Raw genomic sequence first — 26,571 nt, 5'->3', positions numbered from 1 at the left:
AGCTAGAATAAAAACAGTTTCTAATTTTTTCTAAAAAAAAATTTAGGTCAACATTATTAGGCCATTTACTTTTAAAACTGAATTTTAAATTGGTCATTTTAATTGTAGCGGGAGTAAGTTATTGCATCCTATATATATTGTTTCTTATAGTTGTGTTTTTTAACAAGTAGCCATATATTAAGCAGGATAATGTCTTCCATTGTTAGTTTTTGGTGAATCAAACCCTTTAGTCTTCTAAAACAGCTAATAAGCATGTCATGGTGTATTATGGATGTACATTATCCGTTACATATAATAAAATCATTTTAATTTAAACACAAAATCAGGATATTCTGATGATTTCTGTAGGATCACATGACTCATATAACTTCCCATCTTGAAATTCATTTTCTTTTCGCCTTAGTCCCTTTATTAATCAGGGGTCGCCACAGCGGAATGAACCGCCAACTTATCCAGCATATGTTTTACACTGCGGTTGCCCTTCCAGCCACAACCTAACACTGGGAAACACCCATACACATTCTTTCACACGCATACACTACGGCTAATTTAGCTTATTCAGTTCACCTCTACCATATGTGTTTGTACTGTGGGGGAAACTGGATGACCCAGACAAAACGTACGCCAACACTAGGAAAACATGCAGACTCCATAGAGAAATGCCAGTTGACCCAGGTGGGGTTTCTTGCGACTTTCTTGCTGTGAGGCGATCGTGCTACCCACTGCGCCATTGTGACGCCATCTTGAAAGTCTTTAGATCAAACTTGACAGTCCATCTTGATGCGTAGTGAAAATGTAAATAATTAAATTCTGACCAGCAATTGTTTTTTGCATGTGAATTTTCGGCATTTCGAAAGTCACTAAGTGAAAGTGAACCAAACTGGAAAGAACACTTGAAATAAAGCTCCTTTTACAGAACACACAAACAAGCTACAGATTTGAAAGTTCTGTAAATATCCTTTTGCACTTTCTGCTGGTAAAGTCGCCTCACTTGACGGCATTGTACCTAGTTGGTAACTCAATCTAACCAACCTTATTCAAATAAATGGCCAGCGAATCTCAGCCGTGATTGGTTATTTTCACAGCGGTGACCGTAATGAAGTTATGTATGGCAGCTGTGTGGAAGTTTAGCGAGAACAAAGCAAACATGCGCTGAGAACTCTCTGGACATGTGTCCGTGATTTGTGATTTCATTTCTGTCCCTTTTCATTTGTCTTTTTCATTATTTTAGAATTTTTTTTTTTGCTTGTTCTTTTCCTCCCAGCAGTGCATTCTTTATCTGGATTTGCTTTATGGAGCCTTCGAGCATTCCTCCATCACGGCCGTCTCTCTCCTAAAGAACTGACTTGAAACAGCTCCAGGTTTAAAGTGGTACCAGCCTGTGGATTGCAACCACCTTGGACACATTTGAAAGAGCCTCACTCGGAGAAGAAAAGAGCATAAATAATAATAGAATTAGAGGGGAAAGCATAATAAAGTATCGTTTTCTGGGAAGGCTTTCATCTTTTCGTAACAATAATGTTGTGAATGGGCCGATGGAGGACTGTGTTTGGACTGGGAAGCCTGCAGTGACAGACATGAAAGGACCCAGATGGCACTACAGGTCAGCATGTTCACAGCACGTGGACGACCTCTGCCTCCCTGTCTATTTTTGCACCCCTGTCCATTCATTCTCCATGACTGTGGGTTGCCCGTTGCTTTTGCCTCTCTTCCACTTTCACCCTCCCATTTCCCTTAATTTTCCCTTTCTTCCCTTCATTCTGTTCTTCCACCCCCAGCGCGCCTGTTATTTGGGTTGTGTACCCTACCGCCCCCTTGGTCTATGGGCAGGAGGCCCAGAAAGGGGAGCAGTGGGTACAAAGAGAGTGTGAGGAGGGGATGTGTGAGGAAGTGGAGCGTCATTGCTCTCGGAGCTTGACGTCAGGTTCGGCCCCTCTGCAGCTGTTGGATGTGTTCAACAGCCCCCTCTGTATTTGCTGTCACGCCACTGTGGGGAAATGTTAAAAAAACAGCCACAGGTCGCAACATTCGCCACTAGACTTCTTGCAGACAAGTGCATTGCTTGAAACTTAATGCATGCACTAATCTTAATGTTATCAGTGCTGAAAGTTCAATTCACTTCATGTTTATTTCTGTAACGCTTTTACAATGTAGATTGTGTCAAAGCAGCTTAATATAGAAGTTGAAGTAAAATAAAACTGTCAATCCACTTTTCAGAGTTGAAGTTTAGTTCAGTTCAGTGTGGTTTAAATTTCACTGCTAAAAATCCAAACACTGAAGAGCAAATCCATTGATGTGCATCTCCACCAAGTCCCAACCAAACAAGTCATTCTAATTGTGTGCCGTCTGTGTGTCCAAATGTAATTTTTAGAAAAGTAATTACAGTATGCTAGCTTGGAACTATAAGATACTACACTGTAAAAAAAATATGTAATTCTACAGTTTATTTCCAACAGCTGGGGTGCCAGGAAAAAAAAGTAAAATAACTGCCGTTAAATTATAGAAATTTACAGTAAAATAACAGACATTAAATTACAGAAATTTCCTTCAATTTAAATTTCTGGTAAATTTCTGTACTTCAACCTCTGTTATTTTACAGTAAATTTCTGTAATATAATGGCCGTTATTTTACAGGTTTTTTTCAGCACCCCAGCTTTTTTTTTTACAGTGTAGTTGCCATTTTATTTATTCAACTTTAGTTATTAACTCATTCTTAACCGCTTAACTGTATGCAGTCATTTTTATAGTTGCCCACAACTTTTTGTAATGCAAATATTTTGAAGTTCAATGTCTCAAAATATTGTCTCAGAATGCAGATTAAAATTACAATTAATACAAATCACTTTTATAACCTATGGAGTTAGTAAAATCTTTTTGCAAGTTCATTTTTATGACCAAAATATGAAATGATATATTAAAAACTGTTTTATGTTTTACTATATTTAAAAACTTGTACTCGTTATGACAAAGCTGACATTTCTGCAGCTATTATTGTAATTTTCTTTAGCTTTTTTTCATCCACCTATTTTTATGTGCATTTATGTGAACATAAAAAAACATATGCGCATAACTGAGTAGGATAAACTTTTATTCGAAAAGAAAAGATGTGCAGGAACTACAATGGAAACACTTTTACTAAACAAATTTCAGAATGTGCATAAAAAAAGTTGTGATTTTGTTGTAAGAGCTCATAGGATAATAATAATGTGTGTGAATGGACAAATTAGCAGGCTGAGCACATTGTAAAACATCTGAAATGTTGTTTTGGCCATTCTAAAATGCCTTAATCACTTCAGTATTATTGTTATTATATTATTAATTACTTCCAGAACTGTCAAGAGCATCTGTGCTTTGCGTCACTACGTGTTCAATGTTGTGTGTTGGCATTGTCTTCTGAGGCGCAAGTTATTTATTAAATAAAGATTGACGCAGCTTCTCTTACCGCAGCAAATTCAATTTTTACTTTTGATAGTTTGCACTAGTTAATCCGGTTTTGTCTTCTTTGACTCATTGAATGGGTCTTTTATGAAATATTCCAGTTTAGTGCATACAGTTTAGTGCATACAGTTTAGTGCATACATTTAATTTGCATCTATGGATAGAAACATAGCTAATGTCACGATTCTTCAAAATCATTCCAATTTGCTGATTTGTTGTTCTAGGAAGCACTGCATATTATTACCAATCAAAAAAGAAAAAAGAAAAAAACTGTGCTACTTAATTTTATTAAATTAATAAAAAAAAATTGTTTAATATTTGGAATCTGTGATGTATTTTTTGAGGTTTCAAATTTATTAGTAGTTGTACTTGTAGTAGTTAGAAAATATATTACTATTTCATATAATACATTTAGTATATTACTGTATTACTGTTATACAGCTATCATTCAAACTTTAGTTTTATATATACACAAGGCTATTGACTGTAGAAATCCTCTCCATAACCTCCATTCAACCCTTCAATAAAAGAAAAAAAACAATAATCACTAAACAAAAGATTAATCAGCTCAGGATTTAGTCTAGTGTGTGTTTCTGTTTCAGTGTTTGTGTGCCGCTCTAAACCACATCATTGTAGTGTTTTATTTCATTTTCTGATACTCTGTGAAAGACAAGTCGAATCAACAGGTAAATGAAAACAACAGTGGTCTTAGTGTTTTGCTCGGCCCCTTTTCGCACGGAAAATATCCACCATTCTAATTTCCTTTCTGTCTGTTTTTTTTTTTTTTTTTTAAGTACAAGTCAATCCACTTACTCATTTGTTTTCCGCCCCTCCCTTGCTTTTTTATCCTCCATCTCTCCCCCCCTCCGCTCTTTGCCTCAGCACTTATGAGGCTTTAGGGGAGGCGAGCTCTGGGTATTGGTCCGTCCTCGTCCTCCTCCTCCTCCCATAAGCCACCCCCCTCCCTTCAGTGCCGGCGGAGTTGGTACGGTCCTGCTTTGCATAAGTTGTCTGTGAGTAGATCCATGTGTAGGGGGCCAGCACTGAAGGAATTAGTCCCTTGTGCAGCGGGTGGATGTATGAGTAGGGAGCGGGTTTGTGAAAAGTGATCCTCTGTATCTGCCTCCACGTCTTTTTCAGTATCGCTGAGGCTTTTATCATGTATTGCGCCTACCCCGTGCCTGGAATGGGCAGCATGTATTACTACAACGGAAAATCGGTGAGTGCCTTCTGTCCCTTGGGGAAAAGTGTGTAAGTAAACATGTTTTTCATGCGCGCGGTGGGCTGTCAGCTTAAATGGAGTGCTGAGCCGTGTCTGTTCAGCGTGTAGAAACTGAGTTGAGGGTCTCGCTGCTCTAGGCTCTGCCTATGTGTGTGTGTGTGTGTGAGACTGCTGAGTGTTTCCATTACCTCAGCCTGAGCAGGGTCAACATTTACTTTCGATTGCCATTTAGTATGGGTTATTACTCAGATTTCAACTGTTGTGAAGAGCTGAACAAAATGTCAAAACCTCTTTTTTTATGAGAAACTGGCAGATTTGCTAGTCTGTCACTGTTTCCTTGGTGAAAAGTGGTTATTTGTCTTGAACACTTGGTCTTGGTAGTTGATGCTGGCTGTGCTTGTTGCTCACCGCTTTTCTGATGGGCTCACAATAATAACAAGTGGGAGTCTGGGAGTGATTAAGGAAGAGAGTCTGTCTGTTGAGGTTTGACTTTCCTGTTTGCAGATTGAGCTTCGCTGTTCCTCCATCTGTTTTTAATCAGCCAGGCATTCTTCTCTCTACAGGAATCCTGATGGGACTCCTAAACCTCTCCACCGAAGGCCCTTTGATTTCTGTGTGCCTCTCACGATGCCTGTTTGCCTGTCTGCGTGTGGCTGTCCGTGTGAACACTCGCTCGCTTGTGTGTGTGCTGAACGTTTGTCAGGTGCTGGATGATCAGATTGGTCCTTTAGGCTTATGAGAAACCTGTGCTTGTGTCTCATGAGTGGGTGTTACTTGGCTTTACTTAAAGGTTATGTGGCAAGATGGCAAAATCTGATCAAACTTCTGTGGGAAAGATGTCAGATGGTTTAGATAATTAACTTCAAAATTTAATAGGTGTGATTAGGAATGTGGAAGAGGATATGACGACTTGAACCTGCTCTTGTGCCATATGATAAGAGCGGGTTTGTCTTTACTTGGCTTAAAGTTTCTGAAAGGATAACAAAATCTGATGAATCTTCAATTAGGGTGCTTAAGTCAGATTAATTCATATAAAAAAGTGTAATTAGAAAGTATAAGAAACTCAAGTATGTTTAACCTTGATTAGCTACAAGTGGGAAGGTTTAGTTGAGTATTTTGGGGGCATATTTATATCAATAAATAGAGGAATTTTGTAGAAATAATAATGATTTTTATCATTATCGTTCAGCTTAGAGTTAGTTTGTAGTGCATATTATAATTATCTATATTAAATAATGTCTGTTCCATGTCTTTAATTAGATGGCCAAGTAAACATGTGTTTGGCGGGGGCAGAATGTTCTTATTTCCTTAAAAGTGAGTCGCTGCTCCCCTGACGATGCAAAGCACTGAACGCACAACTTCAGTAGAGAGGAAAAAGTTTCCAGTAGATTTCCCTGATGTCTTTCTCTCTGTCTGTGCAGGACTCTGGAGATTTCTCCATCTGTTTGCTGAATTCAAGAATGATCGGTTAGCTGCCTAATATGAAATTTCTGTGTTGCTCACATTATTAATTCAGCTTTTAACAATGGCAGCAGCAATCTGTAATGTTTGTACAACTTTCCTAAAAGTCTGGCTGATTTCTAGAGACGAACGCGAGCTTGTGTTTTCACTTCTTTTAAGGTCATCTGACACAGTCCAGAGTTAGCTTTCCTCGTAGGCCATTATGACAGATCTCTTTGTTCCTGCACCACAAAGCTGACTTTGATCTTTTTATATTAAGTATTTCCAGCCTCGTAATGCAGGCTGGGAGGAAAGAGAAAATGAGGAGCATGTGGCTCGCTCGGGTCAGAGTTGAGCTTTATGATCCAAAGCAGTGGGTAAATGCCCAATAAACCCTTCCTTGTGTTGCTTTATTTATATCTTGGCACACAGCTATTATTTATTTATTAAATGTCAGATGCTGTGAGCATCAACAAAGATAAAAGTCACATTGATTTGTTTGAATGTCAAGCTGGTACCAATAGTTTTATAGCCGAGCCCTGGAGGATGAGCGGCCTCCCCGGCTTTGATTGGGTCAGTTTATGACGTGTGAAGTATTTTATTTCCTCTCTCCTGTTCTTGCATGTATGCATTATAAATGTTTGTCGAAGGCGGTAGCTTTATGTGTAAGATGTCTAATGTGGTCTTTTGCTTTTTTTTCTTTCTTTCTTCAGATTCACACTCAGCCTTTTTGAAGGTTTTGTTCTGCTAGAAACTTTGCATAATGAGTCAGCGTGCTCGTCTGTAGTTGTTCAAAGCCGACGCTCGTGTTGTTTTTCTCCTCTCGAAAGGCTTCCACCTGTATCTGTAAGGAACGAAATGCTTTCAAGTCCCAAACTTTTACCGTCTGCTCTTTGTAGACAGACTCGGCTTTAAAAGTCAAAACGTGTCCCTTCAGGACAGAGCTGCTGTGTTCAATAGGGGCTCATTGTGTGCGAGTAGCGTGCCTTTTCGCCTTGATAAGTGTGTTAGATGGGAGTTGAAAAGGAAGGCCCTCGGGCCGCGATCCGACTCCAAACAAGTGACATGCAGAGGCAGGATATTTTCTTGTCACTCGCGGTCCCTCTGCTCTGAGCCCGTCCTTGTGGGTTAGTCTGTTGTTCGGCCTTTTTTTTTTCTCTTCCTCTGTAATCATTTCTCTCTCTCTATCCCCTGCCTCTCTCGCTGTTGTCGCTGGGCTTATCCATATGTTGACAGTTTAGTGGTTTTTCCGTGTGTTGTTGTGATGGATGTGGTTTTCAGATCAAAGGAAGGTGTGACAGGCGAGAAAAGAGAGAAAAACTCATTTCACTCATCAGCGTGAGCCTTCGTCTCCATTTACTCACACAGGAACTGGGAAAAAAGACTTTTTATATTGCCTTTTTCCTTGTGACTACATTTTAATAACAGCTTGAGATGAAATTTGTGTTTTTGGAAACTATTAGCAGGGTTGCTGCAGTTATGTAAATATCAGGGGCTTTTAAAAATGTAACCTTAGACCACAAAAACTGTGGTCTAGATTTGTTTTTTGTTTTGTTTTAATTTGAGATTCATACTGTACATCACATGGAAGCTGAATAAATGAACTTTTCATTGATGCGCATTTAGGATATTACAGTGTTTCACCTAGATACAGCTATTTGAAAAATTTGGAATCTGAGGGTTTATAACAATAAAAAAGGTTGCCTAAATAAAGTGCTTAGTAATTAAAATTAACTTGATATATTTACAGTAGGACATTTATTAAATGTATTTATGGAAAACATAATCTTGACTAGGCTCTTCTCATGATTTTTGGCATAATGAAAAAACTTTGAGCCATACAATGTTTTTGATTATTGGCGAAAATAAACTTGTGCAACGTTTTAAGTTCTAATGCTTTAATAATTTTTGCGGTCTCAAATCATGATTTTCAGGCCTAGAAAAGTGTATAGAAAAACAGAACGTTTGTGTAAAGGTCAATATTTAGAAGTCGTATAATAACTACAGTTAATATACAGGTGGTTTTACTATGGAAAACAAGATTGATTTATTTGAATGTCTTGTAAAATTAACCAGAAAACATAGAACATACAATTTGTGCAATGAGCATTGCAAAGTTTAACTTTAATCTATTAAAATGAGACTTGTTTGGCTGTTTATTTTATTTTGGATGCTTTTTCAAGTCCTGTGACTTTAGATTTCAAGTCAAGTTAAACAATTTTGGCACAAGAAATTATAAAGTCTGTTGCTTTTAGTGAAGATTAATTGTTTAATTATTATTTCATGCAATAGAATAAAGACTATTCAGTGTCATTTTTGCATTCGATTACCTAATTTGTGTTATTCAATACTGGTAATGTCTAACCGAAAACCATAAAGTGTTGTTTATTTCATTTTTATCTTTGTTTATTTTGTTTTGTGTGTTTTTTGTATATTACATGCATATCATTCCAATCAATTTAAAATGAGGAATTCTTTCCAAATGGAGTCATCTTATAAAATAATTTTCATATCGCAATGTCCGTTTTCTCCAATATCCTGCAACCCTGGAAAACATTTAAGTAGCTAAATAAAATACACATCATAAACACAAGCTCTAAATATAAGTGAAAGAAATGATAGAATTTCGCAAAATATTTCCCATAAATTATTGTCTGATATACAATAGTCAGAGAGGGCAAAAAATTAATCTTTTAAACGTGGGTGTTTAGATCAGAGGGTGGTGAATAACTGACAGCTTCCTAATTAAAGCCCTGGTCAAAGGAAGCGTTTCCTTTGCTCTTTCTCTCATGCCTGCTTTCATTCTCCATCCTGGTGGTGGAGGAGTGGGGCGCCGGTGTTTAGGAAGGTTTATTAACGGGTCGGCTGGTTAGCTCGGGGTAAAGCGGACAATTAGCATTATCCACTGCCATATGCTGCCCATTGAGCCATGAGGCGGAGACAAAGGCCCCTCTCTCGCGCCGCCCCAACCTGGGATCACCAGGGGACTTCCAGCGCCCGGGTCACATGTGTGCGCCTGCTCACCCACGGGAGCTGCCGCAGCTTATGAACACACTCACTGCCAATCACATGTGCCCGTCCTGCCGCCTCAGCAAGGTGCCCGGCCGCACACAGCTGGCTAAGCTGACTGAAAGGCTTTAGATGTTGATCGTAATGCAGAGTGTGTCATGACATGCCGCAGCCGTGTGTTTGTGTGTGATGAAGGGGATATTTAGCGGGCATCTGAAATATTAATGAGCAGAGGGAAACGAAAATGGAAATGACATCAAATTAATATTCAATTATAATTAATTCAGTAACTGGCAGTGTTTTACATACTCATTTATTAGTTGTAATTAAGTTAGTATATTTCAATTTGATTGGTGACGTTTTATAATAATAATAAAGTCCCTTTAGGTAAGGTTGTTGGTGTTAGTGAATGATAACATATCTGCTCATGTAGCTCATTTTTGGGACAACTTTTGACATTAATAATAATAATAATTAAGATATCTTGCTAAGTTATATAGCTACAAATGAAATATTGCGATATTTTTGCATTTCTGTTATTTGGCCACTATTACACTTTATACTTATTACACTATTACACTTTATACATCATTAATTATTTAATTAACAGTTTATTAACCCTTTAACTGCCCACGCTAGCAAATGGTTGACCATGTTTTGACTGTTTAAAGTAATGGTTTACACACACCGCATTGTTGATTTACAAAAAAAATCAAATAAACATAATCCTGTTGCAATACTACACTTAGTTTTGGTTTTTTATTGTAAACTAGAAAACATGTTAAATGAGAATAAACGAATAAAGATGATTCAGTATTCACAAAGTTTAATTTTGAATATTTTTTTTAAATCAATCAGTCTTACACTTTATATTTTCAGATTTTTCATATGTATTAAGTCCTGTACTTTTACCATAAATCACAAGTATTGTAAAGTGTGACTGGAATTAATATTAAAGCAAATAAATAAGTTATTATTTGATTCTGATAGTATGTTTTTAATCAAATAAAAATTTATAAGCAAAATAAGCAAAAACGTAACGTTTTTATAATTTATTGTGTCACTTTAAATAATTACAAGTGCACATATTTTCAGTCCAGTGGTCAATGAAATCACATCATGTAAATGTTTTATCAAGATTTGTGTGTATTTTCACAGCAAAACACAAGAGTTGAAGCAAATTATGCCATAAGCTTTTTAGTAATGTTGTCACAAAATAATGTCATTTTAGACAGCGAATATAAAACAAAGATTTAAGGATCTGATTTATAAATCTAAATCTTTGTATAACTCTTTGCTTGTATATAAAGGATCTAGCCTTTCGCTCAGTGTTAACATTATATCATGTGGAGTGATTTTATTTCAAGAATAAGCGCTGCTGTGATGTTGAGAGAGGGAGAGAGAGCTTGTGTTTAACTCGCAGTAATGTGAAACACATTGAGCTGCACATCTGCTCTGCGTTACAGTGATTGGTTCTTTGAGACGTGACAGTGCAGTCAATCCACGATGTGAGGAATGCAAGCAGCAGGTGACAGGGACACCTGAAAATGAGGATCCGAGTGAGTCTGTCCCACCTAATGACGGATAATGAGCGAGACTCTATTTAACATGTTTAACTAGAGTCCTCTTTCTCGTCACACAGGCCAGTGCTCTCTCTCTCTCTTTCTCTCTCTCTCTTTCTCTCCCTTTGAGAGGTTTTGTCCCATCTGGAGCAGATGAACTGAGAGAGCCACATTACTGGGCCGTAGCCTCATGCCTTTGATCCTCCTCTACTGAAATGGGCATTTCTGCAGCTGTAACCACTGCTCTGCTGGCCCGACCCCATCCAACCCCAAAGCTCCTAAAATACACATGCAGAAACACAAACACATGCACCCCCAACGCTCTTGCTTATTAATCCATTTGTTTCGATGCTTTGTTCCTGCATGTCGTCATCATTATACTACAATTAAGCACCGAAGCGCACACACTCTATGTCGCAGATAATCCTCCGCTTTCTTATTATACGACTTCTAAATTAGCCATCTGCTTCATCAAAGACTTTGTAATTTGCCATGTGTGTTGCGTTGTGTTGTTTGTGCTCTATTATGCAGTCAGGTTTCATGGTATGTGTGTGTTAGACCGAGGGGTATGAGGATAGCTTAATGACGATGGTCGCTGTGGTTTATATTTGGTACAGAAACACCTGTCGGTTCTCAGTAGTAATACTTTTTTTTATTTATGTGTGTCTGCAGGTGTATGCACCATCTCCCAGCTCAGAGGACTTCAACAGAGACTCTCCGTCTTATCCGTCTCCAAAACCCCCCGGCAGTATGTTCGCAAGCACTTTCTTTGGTCAGTCATCAGCATTTTATTCATTTATATTTAATTCTTTGTTTGATTGTCATATTTTTTGGAGGGTGGGGGGTGTTGACTTTCTTTGAAAGGTTGTGTTTTTTTGTAAACAGCAAAAGTCAGTCCGAGGCACTCAAAAATGTGAAAAAAAATATTAAAAAGCCTTTATTGACATGGCTATTACTTAAAACTGCATTTCGGCAAATAACTGCCATCGTCAGGGTAGTGAAGACAATGTGCATCTGGAGTTTCTTTTGAACACTATGATCTCATGACTCATTAGAATATCTAAACAATACTAAAATAATATATTGAACACAAGGTCAACTTAATTGTTATTAATTCAGCATTTCAGAATGGAAAAAACTCTTAATGGAAAAAAAAGATCATGCGTTATGCAACATTTCTTAAATAACATCATCTTTTTTATTCTTATTTTTAAAATTTTAATATTGTTTAGATATTTTAATAGTCATGAGATCATAATGTTGAAAAGAAACTCCAGACACGCATGGTCACTGTTACCCTGATAAAGACAAGTGTTTGCCAAAATGCGTAGGCGCAGTTTTAAGGAATAGCCATGTCAAAAAAGGCATTTTAAGAATAAGATTAAAGACTTATTTTTGCTGTTTATTATGATGAATCCCTTACTAAAAGAGCACTGACACATTATTTAAGCTACCCCTGAGCACTTTTTCTTTGATTTTGGTTGTGTTTTTTTGCGTTTTGAAACTCTCATCTTGATTATACAGATGTGCTGTAGATATGAACTGCTTGACCAAACACATGGATCAGTAATGAGGTTTTACACTAAACATTTTATACAGCTTTACATTGTTTTTAGTCATGCATTATAAGCAAAATTTATAAGCAAAATAATAAGGAAATGTTGTTTAGTCAGTATAACGCAATACAAAATAATTCTTGTCGGTCATATTTCGAACAAGAATCATGTAATGGCCTACTGTATTTACAGAATATATTTAAGGCTCACAGTGTAGCTCCAAAATACTGATACATTTTCATTTGAGATTTTTATACTGTATAGTTTATATTTGTATACTTTGTAGTATTTTTTGGTCTTTAAATTTCCCAACTTTCCTACAAACCACTTGTTCATACAAAACTATATGTAATTTTAACCATTTTATATGTAAAACAAATATATTGGAATGATCAATTATTCTTTAATATGTATTTCATAAATACAGGCCAGAGTATGCATGTTTCCGTCTGTTATGCTAAATGACAGTGGAACTATATTTTGATAAACATATTTGATTTTCACAAAAGTTATTTCAAACTTTTTATTTGCATTAAAATGCTTTCTATTATACATATCTATTGTATATTTTGCTCTTGGATCATTGTGGCAGTTATATAGCCTGTTATGAAGAGGGGGCAAAAATGGTGCAATCAAAAATCTTGCTGTCAAACTAGTTGTGTTATTCAGTGAGCTGCACTTAAATATATAGATTTATTTAATGTAGTTAACACTTGCACCATCATGACAGTAAGTACATTCAAATTGTGCATAGTTTAGTAGGTGCTACATTTGATGTGGATCAAATTAATATTAAACAGTAGTTTGAATCGTGCTGTTATATGTAGTGCAATAAATGTCCAGCAAGCAAAACATGCACAAAGCACACATAAACATATAAAAGTGTGCTTCACAATTTAGCTTTTAGCCAGTATGAATTTTTTTTTTTTTTTTTTTGGTTCTGAATATACTACATTTAAGGAATTTTATGTCCAGTGAACTAATATACAGTTAAAGTCAGAATTATTAGCCCCCCTTTTCATTTTTTTATATTTCCTAAATTATGCTTAACAGAGCAATGAAAGTTTCACAGTTTGTCTGATAATATTTTTTTTTTCTGTTTTATTTCGGCAAGAATAAAAGCTGTTTTAAATTTCTTTTAACCCATTTTTTTTTTGATTGTCTACAGAACAAACCATTGTGTACAATAACTTGCCTAATTACCCTAACCTGCCTAGTTAACCTAATTAACCTAGTTAAGCCTTCAAATGTCACTTAAAGCTGTATAGAAGTGTCTTGAAAAAGATCTAGTAAAATATTGTTTATCGTCATCATGGTAAAGATAAAATAAATCAGTTATTAGAATTGAGTTATTAAAACTATTATGTTTAGAAACGTGTTGAAAAAATCTTCTCTCCGTTAAACAGAAATTAGTGAAAAAATTAAACAGTGGGTTAAGTCACATAGTGTGACTTAAAAATCTATTTATGACACTTAGTGACTTAATATAGTTATCTTAAGAATTTTATGAATTATTTTTAAAATGATTAAATTCTCATATTGTATTCCTTCATTATTACTCACAGCTTTCTTTGCATGACTTGATAGGATTGGAAAGTACTTACTTGAAGGGTTCCACCCTTCAGAATTTCAGTGGAGGTCTAACATGCTATGAATAATGTGAATTAGCTCCACTTAATGTTTAACCAAATGCTGAGACAACTACTGGATGATACACAAACTCTAACACTGATGTGAGTCCTGAAATATTTCCTAACGGCACACATGAAATTGTAATTATTTTTTTTTTTGCTACATGCAATTGCATTAGTCAGGTTGAAGGCTTAATAAACCCAATAAAAGCTAAATAATTTTTGACTAGTTTCCAGGATGTTACAGAAAAACAGGGAATCGTCTTCCTGCCTTAGTTATATTTTCTGTAGTCATAACATTTTTAACCTTGAACACACACTTCCTGGTATTTCTTATCCTAAACCATTCTTTCTACCCTTTTTTCCCTGCTTCCCTTTACTTTTCAGTCAACGTCTATCACGCTTTTGGCTTCAAAGACATAGATAGTAAACCTACCACACATATTCCAGTTTAGCCAATCAGGGCTGATAAAAATTAAACTGCCATTTTTGAGCCGTGTGTTTCAGTCTGTGAGGAATTTCTACTTTAAAAGTTGAGGCGGAAGCTAGCGAGCTGCGGCTGGCTGAATGTTATCTCAGCTGTGCTCCACGCTTGGCTCAGACTCCAGTGTAAAAGCAGACTTAAAGAGAGGCTGGTCTGTTTGACATCCTCTATCCAAAATGAGGAGTGTGGGGGTCAGGCTTCTGCTCACTTGTCAAACCATGCAGTGTGTTTTTCCTTCTTTATCAGCATTGTTGATCTCCTTAATGTCACATTGGTCCGTTCGCAGTTTAAATCTTGCTTTCCAGTGTTTAGAAACTAACTTACTTTGAAGCAGTGGTGGACGGAGAACACAAATTTGGCACTTGAATAAAATTACAGATACCCTAATAAAATATTACTTCAGTAGAAGTATGAAGTCCTATGAGTTGTTTGATGGGGACTCACTCTGAATGAATAATTTGAATCAGTGAGTTGTTTACTAGAAAGTCACTCTGAACGGATCATTTGAATCAATGAATTGTTTACCAGAGACTGTTCAGTACCGTTTGTGAACCAATTTAACGAGTTAACTGCTAAAACTCAGCTTTCTCACATATTAAATGCCACTATCCCATCTCTCCACTCCAATGGCTTCCTTTGAAAATGATGTTTTATTATGCTATTGTGCATGTAATTGAGAAAAAAAGTTGAATATTTTGTTTTTGAATGTAGTAAAGTAGAATATAAGTTTTCTGAAATAAATATACTCTAATTAAATACAGAATCTTAAAAGATGTGCTTAAGTGCAGTAATGAAGCTAAAATACATACAATTCACCACATCTTCAAAGCTGGAAACAAAAGTATTTCCCATGTTTACTGTTGAAATTTACTTGCAGATGGGACCCACAATTCCTCTGACCAGTGGAACTTGTCCAATGGGATCAGTCAGCCAGGCTATGGGGGAATGCTGGGAGGATCTTCATCTCACATGCCACAGTCTGGAAACTACAGCAACCTACACTCACACGACCGCCTGGTGAGAACGCAGCGAATCCCCAGCTCTGCGGGATCAGATCAAAAACAAACCTCTCATGTCGTGCAACTGTTTATAAAACTAAAACGTTTCCCATGTTCTCTCTGTGTGTGACAGAACTATCCGCCACACTCGGTGTCGCCCACAGACATCAACGCTAGTCTGCCACCCATGTCCAGCTTCCACCGCAGCAGTGCCAGCACCTCACCCTTCGTCACCGCATCTCACACCCCGCCTGTCAACACCACAGAGGGGGTTATGGGTATGCTGTCCCACACACGTCACATTTATAGTCTTCATGTTCATTTGTTAGTCGTTGTATGGTCACACACAAATCTGTGCTTGACTAAGTCAGCATGTACTTTATTGTTCCAAAGATTGGGATCAGATTATTACGGAAGCATTTTTGGGAAGGTTTCTTGAATACAAAATCATCATATTACAATGATTTCTGAAAGATCATGTGAAACTTTAGACTTGTCTAATCACTCTATGATAGGAATGAATACAATTTTAAAACATTCAAGCTATTGTATTATATATATATATATATATATATATTTAATATAGGCGAAATCCGCAAAATAGTCAGCTTTATTTTTCACAAGTATTATTATAGATGTTTTATTACACACTTAATACACTATTTTCTCAGACAGACAGTAACATTTTCACATGTTTCTCTCTTGTTTAAACATTCTCAAAGTCCTATCCTTCGTAGAAAAGTAAGTCCAGTGTTATAAAATGATATCAAAGATCAAAACTATTTGATCTTCATTTATTTATTCCTTAATGACGCCCTACAGCCGTGTAACTTCTACCTTCCTTTAGCATATCCAGAAGTTCAATTTTTTGTGCAATGGTTAGCATCATCATCTGCCTTTTGGGTGCTACCGCAGGTGACTTTAACGTTTTGTGCAGAGCATTCCGTCGACATTGTGGGGAGAAAACTTGCAAACACTGTACAGAGGACACGGCACAGAGGAGATTGATTGGCAATTGTCTAAAGCCAGTCAGGACGCAGAAAACAATGCGCTATTCAGTATGTAGAACACAGTGCACTGTAGAAAAAAAGCATGTCAAATTGCTCACACAAAAAAACTGAGAGGAAGCGAAAACTGAACTGCGTTATAGCGAGGGATCACCGTATATGTAACTAGCTGCTTATTAACATGTATATTAATACCTAAACATAACTGCTTCTAGTGCTGACCTTCAACTTCTCCTGCTTGCATTCAGTTTGCAGTAATTTGGAGTTTATTTATGAGAAAACCGCTAGTTATTATTAAATATGTGTTCCTTTATATGGAATAAGTGTTAACTTTTCCATTTATTTAGTTTTGCCATATAAAAATATGTACATAATACATCAGTTATTAAAATATTGGTAACATTTTAGTTTAGAAAACAATTTCCACTGTTAACTGCTGTTCACACTTTATTTTGATGGTCTGTTTGTTGAACTTGCATTACATTGCATCTACATGCCAACTAATTCTCTTTAGATTATAAGTAGACTGTTAGGTTGGGGTTGGGGTTAGTGTAAGTTGCAAACACATGTACTTGCAAAGTTTCTTATAGTCAGTTAAATGTCTGTTCTAGGAACAGTATCAAAAGATTCTAAGCAGACAGCCTACTAATACTCAAATGGACCATCAAGTGTTACCTAATTACTTGCTTATTAACTGCCTATTATAAAGATTTTGGCTTTTTTATTAGTACTTGTGTAGTATGATATTATCCCTAATCCTACCCAATCCCAATTACTACCTTAATAAATATAATTAAGCAGCAAATTAGTAGTTTGAGCTAAATGCTTTAGTTAATAGAGTGTATTATCATAAAGTTTGGTCAAAATATCAGAGAATATTTGAAGGTTTATGTATTTATCATGACCAGTTTGATCAGTTAACACATCTAGTACCAGCTGCTGTTCAGCAATAATATATACATGACACTAATGCCTGTGTCGACTCTGTTCTGATGTGAATGCTCTATCTCTGTGTGGTCTTTGTATAGCTGCTGCCAACCGAGGGAACGCCACTGGAAGCTCTCAGACTGGAGACGCACTGGGAAAAGCCCTGGCTTCGGTGAGACCCTCCTCCATTCACCCAGACCACTTAATGCATACATTAACCATTTCACAGAACAGGGATTGACTTCCATAAATATACATGCCTCCATTTTTTATTTTTTTTGCAGACCATGGAAACGGATTAAAGACTTTGCGTTATTATTTTATCTGAACCCTATATGGCTTGGTAAACAGACCCCCTGTTGTCCAACTTGCTTTCTGGATCTTCATGTCGTAGACACAGGCGAGATTACTCAACATAATGGCGCAGTTAATTCTTTAAAGGACAGGACTTGTGCTCTTAGGCTGGGTATTAGTAGCAGTGCAGAAGGTTAAGAGATTGAATAAGGTCAGTGGATGTGTTTGTGGATGTTGCTGGACCTAAGCCCGGATAATTGTGCTCTTAATCTCGCAGTATACAAGAAAAGGAGCTGTACATAAAAGCTTGTGGATTATACGTTGGTTTGGATAATGAGTGCTGGCCTTCGTGCGAGTTCCTAATGTGTCCCTGAAACCAGAGCTTACAATAACCTCTAAAACTTGCCGAGCTTAACTTAAAGACTTATTTAGCTCCAAAAAAAAAAAAAAAAAAATCCTGCAGACTTGCTTATTCTACAGTAAGTCACAACAAGCCCTTTTTTTAAAGTAGGAACACATCTGGACTGATTCAGCACTGTTTCGGACAAGACTCACCTCCTAGTCGAGGACAAGGACGAGCTTTTTTCTAAGCTTTTGATGTCGGGGAGGTTGTAGCACCCGCCTTTTCTAAGATATTAGACGTCTAATCTCTTCTCTTTGATTGGGTAAAGTAAAAAGAGAATGAAAAAATGTAATAAGATACTGTGGCTGAGGCCACAAGAGCACACTCTGGCACACAAACAAACACAAGACAGTGCTGCTGAAAGATAATCACAAATTAAGTCTTTTTGTATTTGTAGACTCAATTCTATTAGCATGATAAAGCTGCTGTGAAACGGACACGGTTGGGATAGTGTGGAGGGATAAGGGGAGGTGGGGAACCGTCCTAACTGCCGCAGCTCAGCTCTGCAGGCGCCCATTGTGCCACTTTTGTTTAGGTTCCCTTTGGATGGTTTGTGCTCATTGGGCCCCCGCTGGCGAAGAGCAGCGTGACTGATGAGGGGGCGGAGATCCGTTTGTTGTTTGTAAAATGAGTGGTGTTATACTAGAAATACAGCAGAAGTCGGACAGGATGCTTCGAATGACCCTTTTCAACACGTTAGCTCACAGTTATGAGAGTTTATGAAACATTTGGGTGGAGAGAGAGTAGTGATGGAGTGTTTTACTGGTGAATACTCAAGAATCATCTAGGTGAAAGTCTTTATTGCATCCAAATGTCTGGAGACTACACAGAAAATGCGGGATTCTGTATAGTCTAAAGGCTGTGTGCTGTAATGATAACTATAAAGATAATAAGTTTCAGGTTAACAGAATGGCAGAGTCCACACTACAGATGTAATGATAATGGCACAGTAGAACAATACGATTGTAATCACTTTTATGATTTTTGTTTTTTGAAGCTGATGAACAGTATAAACATAGACTGCAAATCAGAATCTGTTTTAATGTGCATTTAAACCTCTTATAGTAGAGAATGTTATTTTCCATTAATAAATATAGTTATTGCTGTAGTTAATTCTATAAGTATCATTTTTAGGGTGTGCGAGCTTCACATCTGATTTTAAACAAGGTTTTATGATTTTGGCAGCAGCACAATGACGTAAACTATATTACAAATCTTCTAGTCCACTTATCAAACAAGTACATTTTGGACAATGAGGTCAGATTGAATCCTCTCAAATCATGCTGCACAACATGATCACCAGGTTTGACCTAAACTTGTGGAGTTTGTGCGGCTCAATGAGTGTGTCATTTTAAAGTGAAAGTTCAGTGACAGAAATAATACAGTTTTGCGTTCAGTTGTTCACTGTAATTATTCTGCAGGTAATTGAATTTGTAATGAAAACATTTGCATCAAACAAGAAAAGATCGGAATAAAAGCATTATAACCTCTGATATCAGTAAATATCTGTTAATATTGCAGAGGATTTCTTTCTTTGTATCTTTGTACATCACTCTCACTCTATCACTTCTCTCTCTCTGTCCGCTCTGAGAGATGAATGTACTAAAGCCCCAGGCAGGATTTGCAGAGTTGATTGAAACACAAAAGTGTGGCATTCAGGGTTTAATAAGAAGATTAATAACGATAGTATCCGCATTTTGATGTGTTTTAAGTCAAATGGACTTCATGATCCCCTGCAAGTGATGGCCCACAACTTTAGAGCCGTTTTTCTCAAATCCTGCCAGATAATTGGGATCAAAACCTGAATCTTTCATAGTGGTTTCCATTATGGGACCAAAAACCATTTTAGCTGAATGCAGAGCATGATTTATTTCTCTCATCTGACATTTGGCTTAACAAAAAAAGCCTTGTTTTATTTTAAAGACAAAATTTGAATAGGATGTGCACTCAAACTACACTGATGAGATGGAGAAAAAACCTGTCAACGGTGTGCGGCAAAGGCTGGAGGCCTTTCTACTTCATGGCATCTGTTTGTTTATAGTGGTGTGGGCAGGGCTGTGCCCATCTCGGCTGCTGTTTATTGGGCAGGCGCGAAGCGGCTTTATTACCTCTCATCCATAACCGAAGATGAGCCCGAGACGCCCATCCACACAGCCACGGGCCAGACTCATTCACTCTAATGAGCTCCAAAAAGAGAGATTAATGACCATGTCTTTTCCCTCTCTTTCTCTGCATCATCCAGCTGCTTTTCTCTATTCCATCTCCCCTCAACTATGAATTGGAAGTGACGTTATGGATGCAGTTTACAAATTGAGGGGGATATGAATTAGGGGCAGGCTGCATGTTGGTGTATTCCCATAGAAATGAGTTAACCGTTAATAATGGCTTCAATAGTGGCTTGTTTGTAATGTGTAACTGCTTTGAGTTCTTTGTTTTTATTTATTTTAACAGAAATATGTACAAAATTATTTGTTTATTATGATTACATTATATAATGTAAAAGAACATTTAATAGAAAACAGATGTTATATATATGTGTGTGTGTGTGTGTGTGTGTGTGTGTGTGTGTGTGTGTGTGTGTGTGTGTGTGTGTGTGTGTGTGTGTGTGTGTGTGTGTGTGTGTGTGTGTGTGTGTGTGTGTGTGTGTGTGTATATTCACAAACATAAACCAACATGATTACATATATATACATTATATATATATCCATTATATATATATATATATATATATATATATATATACTTTATATTACATTATTTATATATACATTTTATACATATATAATGTAATATAAAGTGTATATATATATATATATATATATATATATATATATATATATATATATATATATATATATATATATATATATATATATATATATATATATATATATAATGTGTATATATATAATGTAAATATATGTAATCATGTTGGTTTATGTTTGTGACCCATTAACAAGAAAAATGTCAATAAAAACATTTGATAATCACATTATTTAATGTGCCATGAATGTCTAAGAATTCAGTTCATTCAGCACTGTAGGGTAAGCAAGAAAGAATCAAAGTGCAGTACACTGTGAAACTGTTTACTGGCTCTACTAGCCAGTGCCAAAGCAATAGATAAAATCGAGATGTTAAGAAATACCAGTTTGCAGTATCAGGCAGCATAATGATCTGGTTTGTAGAGCTAAAAATAACTGCTAGTGGATGACAACAGAAGCCAGACACAGTAAATGTACAAATGCCAGTGCCTGCTCTGACGTATGAAATAATAGGGAAGATAAAAACATTCAATTTCACTGTGATAGTTCTAAAAAATAATAATAATAATAAAGAAAAATTAAATAAAACGAAACATAATGGTTATGGAATATTTTAATCATCTAATATAATTAGATGTTGTCTTGCTGTATGAATTTGGACATCTTGCCCATGTGTAATAATGGGCCAGCACTATTTATTTAGCTTTTTTCCTGTGTTTCTAATCTCTTGTGCTCATGTGGTTTCACTTGTGATGTGCAGCGTGCAGCGGGTGTGTGGTGTGGGCCCAGGCTTTGACTTAATAACAACCACAGATGTGTCAGAAAGCCAGGGAACGCTGGCTGGACTGCAGGTGTCACACAGCATTTAGAGTGCAGGAGGGCTTGTGTGTGTGTGTGTGTTTTTCTGCAGGCATTATAGAGGGCAGCGTAGGCTGTTAAAAGCCCATATGTATGCTGTGAGCATTTTTTTTACTGCTGCTCGGCTTGTAAAATCAGCAGAATTGATGAGCTAATTTTGGCTGAGCACAGAATGAGGGATGCTAACCGTAGCTATAAAGCCGGAAAGGAAAGTGGCAGGTTTTAAAGGAGGTACACAGACTAATCTCTCTTTGTCTCTTTCTTCTACTCTCGTTTGCAGATTTATTCTCCTGACCACACCAGCAGTAGTTTCCCCTCAAACCCCTCCACTCCAGTGGGGTCTCCCTCTCCGCTGGCGGTTCAGGCAGGCGCTGCCACAGCAGGTACAGTGGTGACGGCCAGCGGCCCCGCAGGAAGGGCAGGTAGAGCACCAGTCTGCCTCTCTGACTACACACACACTCACACAGTGGCCCTCATAGCTACTAAGGTCTGGACAACTTTTCCATTATCTGATTTCTAGAGTAACTTTTACCTTCATAAGGGCATTTTTTATTTTAATTTATTAGTTGTATCTACAGTGCACAGCATATATAAGTATACTCCTCACTTCTTTTAAATTCATATTTTAATAGGAAGCTATTCAATATTATATTTGTGGATATACATTAGATTAGTCAGTACTGAAACCAAATCTGGAGCTTATCTAACAAAATAACTTGCGATAACGGTCCAAAAACTAGTACAGCCAAATGTATATGTTATAGAAAAATATTTTATACAAATTTAAAAACAGATTAAAAACCAAGAGAAGCAAAAAAAAATTTGAAAGTAGTTTTAAATTGTATTATCTTTCAGTTTCTCAATATGTTTGGTGACTAAAATATTATTTTCATTAATATATCTGTTTAATAAAGCTGTTTTGTTTAAATGCACCAAAATACATTGCCCATATTCACTGAGAGATGGAGGAAAATATTCATTTTGAAAATGGGCTGTACTTAATTATGCTGAGCTCTGTATGTTCTAATTTATAACTAAAACTACTTTAAATTTGAAATTGTTTCCATTAGTCAGAATTCAAAATAATTTTTATATAATTAGAATCTAAAACAATTCATTTGTGATATAGTCTGCTTTGTATTTTTGCTAAAAAGTCAGTTTGTTTTATCATCTACTGCATTTTTGTTTTTTTTAAATGTGCATTCAATACAATGAAAGTAAAAGTTATTATAATGTGATTTAAAATAACATTGTTATTTAATATAACATAACATAAAATTATACAGAACTATAGTTTAGTTTAAAACTTTATTAATCCCCTTGGGCATTTCATTCTGACATGGTGATGCTTCACATATAACAAGAATGACACACTTAATACTGTGAGTACCAACACTTAACATCAAGTACACAAACGAAAAAATCAATAACAATAATAAATAATAATAACTAAAATGTATTATTAATAAGCCACTGGTTTACTACGTTTATTACTTAACCAAATTGCTTCAGTCACAAAAGTGAATTTATAACGATTTGTGAAACTTCCTATTGTCCTTAAACGTTGCCCAAGGGACATCCACTCCAAATTATTATTAGTTACATATATTATATATTATATATAACAAATATATTAGTTTTGTTTTCTAAACCCTATAGTGTTTTTAAAGATTTTACATTTCACTTTATAAACCTTTATTTAGAACAGAATTCATAATAAAATGTGTCATTATTTTCCACAAGAACATTAATCAAAACTATAATGAAAAATAATAGGATAGTGTAAAAACAAAAAAATATTGCATTTCTGTCCCAATATCTTTACTGTATTTTAATATTCCAAAAAAATAATGTTAGTGAGCATGTACGACTTCCTTCAAAAATGCAAAAAAATAAAAATAATTCAAACAAATGAAAAACTTCCAAACTTCCAAAGTCTGCGCTGCGTCCGAAATCACATACTTGCATACTATATAGTACACTAAAATTAGTATGCGAGCCGAGTAGTATGTCCCAATTCATAGAATTCTAAAATCAGTATGCGAGAAGCAGGGCTTAATTTGTGCTGGGACACTCCGGATCTGGCACCTCTATAATCTGATCCGGCACCTCATTTTACCGATCCCCCTCCTCAACCGCCCTCTCCTCCCCTGTCCACTGTTCACTTTCTTCTGCGACTCCCCAACCCTCTTCACTTTCAACCGCGACACCTCTCCATCCTTGAGTAATAATCTGGATCCATTACCCCGATCTGTTCCGGGACCTCGCAATTCACAAATTAAGCACTGGCGAGAAGTACCTGGGTGACCTATTACTTCCGGTGAGAAGTGCGCATCATATGGACACTACGATATCACATGATGCCCTACGAGAAAATTCTTGAATGGGAGTGAAGCGATGCAACTCACGTGATCATGACAAAATGGCGGATGTAGTACATCCGAGTTCCATTTATAATGCTCACATTCATACTACACAGAACGTACTTTTCTAACAGCCGAGAAGTACATTTAAATTTAAATGAAGTACCTACTGAGATGTAGGAGGTTTCAGATGGAGCCTTGAACTTGAAAACTTGTTTTTATTTAATTTATTTTTATTTTTAATCAGTTTTAGTTTTGATGATGTCTTCACAAGAATTTCACAAGTTCAGTTGTGTTCTTTCATATGTTCTGATCACTATATAATATACAGATACTTGTTGGGGCCACAGTACACACTGAAACTCATTATTTCATCTATGTAGACAGTCCATCAACACACAATCCATGTTCTTAAAGCAATAGTTCAAATAAATGAATCCAGTCATCATTTACTCCCTCTCCACTTTTCCAAACCTATTCTTTCTTCTCTTGATCACAATGGATATAATCCAATGAATGCTGAAAGCCAAACAGTTAACCGTAGCCCTTGACTTCTTTGTTTCCAACTATGGAAGGCAGTGGCTAACATCAATTGTGTGATCACTGATATTCTTCAATATATCTTATTTTGCATTCAACAGACTTCTTGAGGGTTGAGTAAATATTCATTTTTTGTTAAACTATCCATTTGGTTAATCATTTTTAAGAGATTTTCATGTCATTTCATCAGCGGACATCCAAAAGTGGTGGTGTATTGTGTGTGAACATGATTTATTAAAAACACTGCTAGGATAATCAGGAATAAACTCTGAATTCTGAGTCTATCGTATAGCTTATGGGCCATTTACCCGATATCATACGATTCTATCTGCCTTTGCAGTGAAGCCATGTTGCTGTTTAAGCCATGTGTCAAACTGACGCTGTGTAGCTACACACATACACAAGCAACATTCTCCTCACATAAACGAGTAAACACACCATCCCTCATCCACTGAGATTGAAGATGGTGTCGAGGGAGCCATGCACTGGTTAGCGGTGAATAGATAACCCACCACTGTGAAGATTTTATCTGCATCTGACAAGACTGTTGAGGTCATGTGAAAGGAAAAAATATATATTTTGAAGCTCAAAGAGTTTAACAGAGATACTAGGTGCTACAAATGGCAGTTTCTCAGCGTGTTGTTTTAGTGAGTGGCCAGTTGCGTGTGTGTGTTCATTGATATAGTGGCGACAGCTGTGTCGGTGTCTGTCCCGCTCCTCGGCTTCAGCTGTTGCCCTGTTCCTCACACAGCTGTTGCCCATGACAGACTGGCCTGCGAAGATCCTCATTTATTAGCATGACTGACTGAGAGAGAGAGAGGATGACTCAGCTCACAGACACCGCCTTCCTTTCCGCTTAGCGGCCCGTACATCACAATGCCACTTTGCTATTTATTATTTAAAGAATTACCTAAAATACAGCCCTTTTGTTGTTTTTATTAACCCATTACATTTAATTGTAATTTAAATGTTTAAGGTTCTTTTTTCAAGATCTCTTATGCTCACCAAATTTGCCTTTATTTGATCAAAAACAGGTGGTATGGTGGCTCAGTGGTTAGAACTGTCACCTCACAGCAGGGTCTCTAGTTCGAGTCCAGTTAGCGTTTCTGTGTGGAGTTTGCATGTTCTCTCCGTGTTGGCGTGGGATTCCTCTGTGTCCTCCGGTGTATTTGTGTGAATAAGTGGGCATGGGTGTTTCCCAGTACTGGGTTGCGGCTGGAAGGCCATTCGCTGTGTAAAACATATGCCGGAATAGTTGGTGGCTCGTTCCGCTGTGGCAGCCTCTGAAATAAAGACTAAGCTAAGGAAAATCAATGAATGAATAAATGATCAAAAATACAATACAGCAGTTAAGGGATTAAGGAATAATTTACTACATTTTCAGCATCATTACATAATTTTTTACACAGTGCTGAAAATATTCGAATGTGCATTTTTTGTTCTCGAGAAACGTTTTTTTAATTAATAAGTGTCATTATAATGTCATTGTCACTCATTTCAATGTGTCCTTGCTTAAAAAAAGTAATTTATTTCTAAAAATTCTTACACTTCAAACTTGTAAACAGTAGTAGATAGATAGATAGATAGATAGATGGATAGATAGATAGATAGATAGATAGATAGATAGATAGATAGATAGATAGATAGATAGATAGATAGATAGATAGATAGATAGATAGATAGATAGATAGATAGATAGATAGATAGATAGATAGATAGATAGATAGATAGACAGACAGACAGACTTATCGGCCACTTTATTAGGTACACCTCTCCAACTGCTTGTTAACGCACATTTCTAATCAGCCAATCACATGGCAGCAATTCAATGCATTTAGGCATGTAGACATGGTCAAGACAATCTGCTGCAGTTCAAACCAAACATCAGAATGGGGAAGAAAGGTGATTTAAGTGACTTTGAACGTGGCATGATTGTTGGTGCCAGATGTGCTGGTCTTATTTCAGGAACGGTGTACTTATGTCCTCTGATGGCTACTTCCAGCATGATAACGCGCCATATCATAAAAACCAAATCATCTAAGACTGGTTTCTTGAACATGACAATGAGTTCACTGTA

General features: G+C 36.6%; 1 protein-coding gene across 20 annotated transcripts in view; it reads left to right on the top strand.

Moving 5' to 3' along the window:
• The window catches only part of tcf12 (transcription factor 12), a 192,666-nt gene that overhangs the window by 146,331 nt on the left and 19,764 nt on the right, over positions 1–26,571 (top strand). For 4 of the 20 annotated variants that reach the window (XM_087259102.1, XM_087259100.1, XM_087259098.1 and 1 more), the window contains exons 1-6: positions 4,477–4,657; positions 11,344–11,443; positions 15,220–15,359; positions 15,474–15,618; positions 17,376–17,446; positions 21,872–21,974. In XM_087259102.1, the coding sequence (XP_087115228.1) occupies positions 4,598–4,657; positions 11,344–11,443; positions 15,220–15,359; positions 15,474–15,618; positions 17,376–17,446; positions 21,872–21,974 (619 nt within the window). In that variant the 5' untranslated portion in view covers positions 4,477–4,597. 20 annotated transcript variants of the gene reach the window in all.

This window comes from Danio rerio, chromosome 7 (genome assembly GCF_052040795.2).
Source record: "Danio rerio strain M-AB ecotype USA chromosome 7, GRCz13ab, whole genome shotgun sequence".
NCBI lineage: Eukaryota > Metazoa > Chordata > Actinopteri > Cypriniformes > Danionidae > Danio > Danio rerio.
Note: the sequence above shows the minus strand (reverse complement) of the source record. Positions and strands in the feature narration are given on the sequence as shown.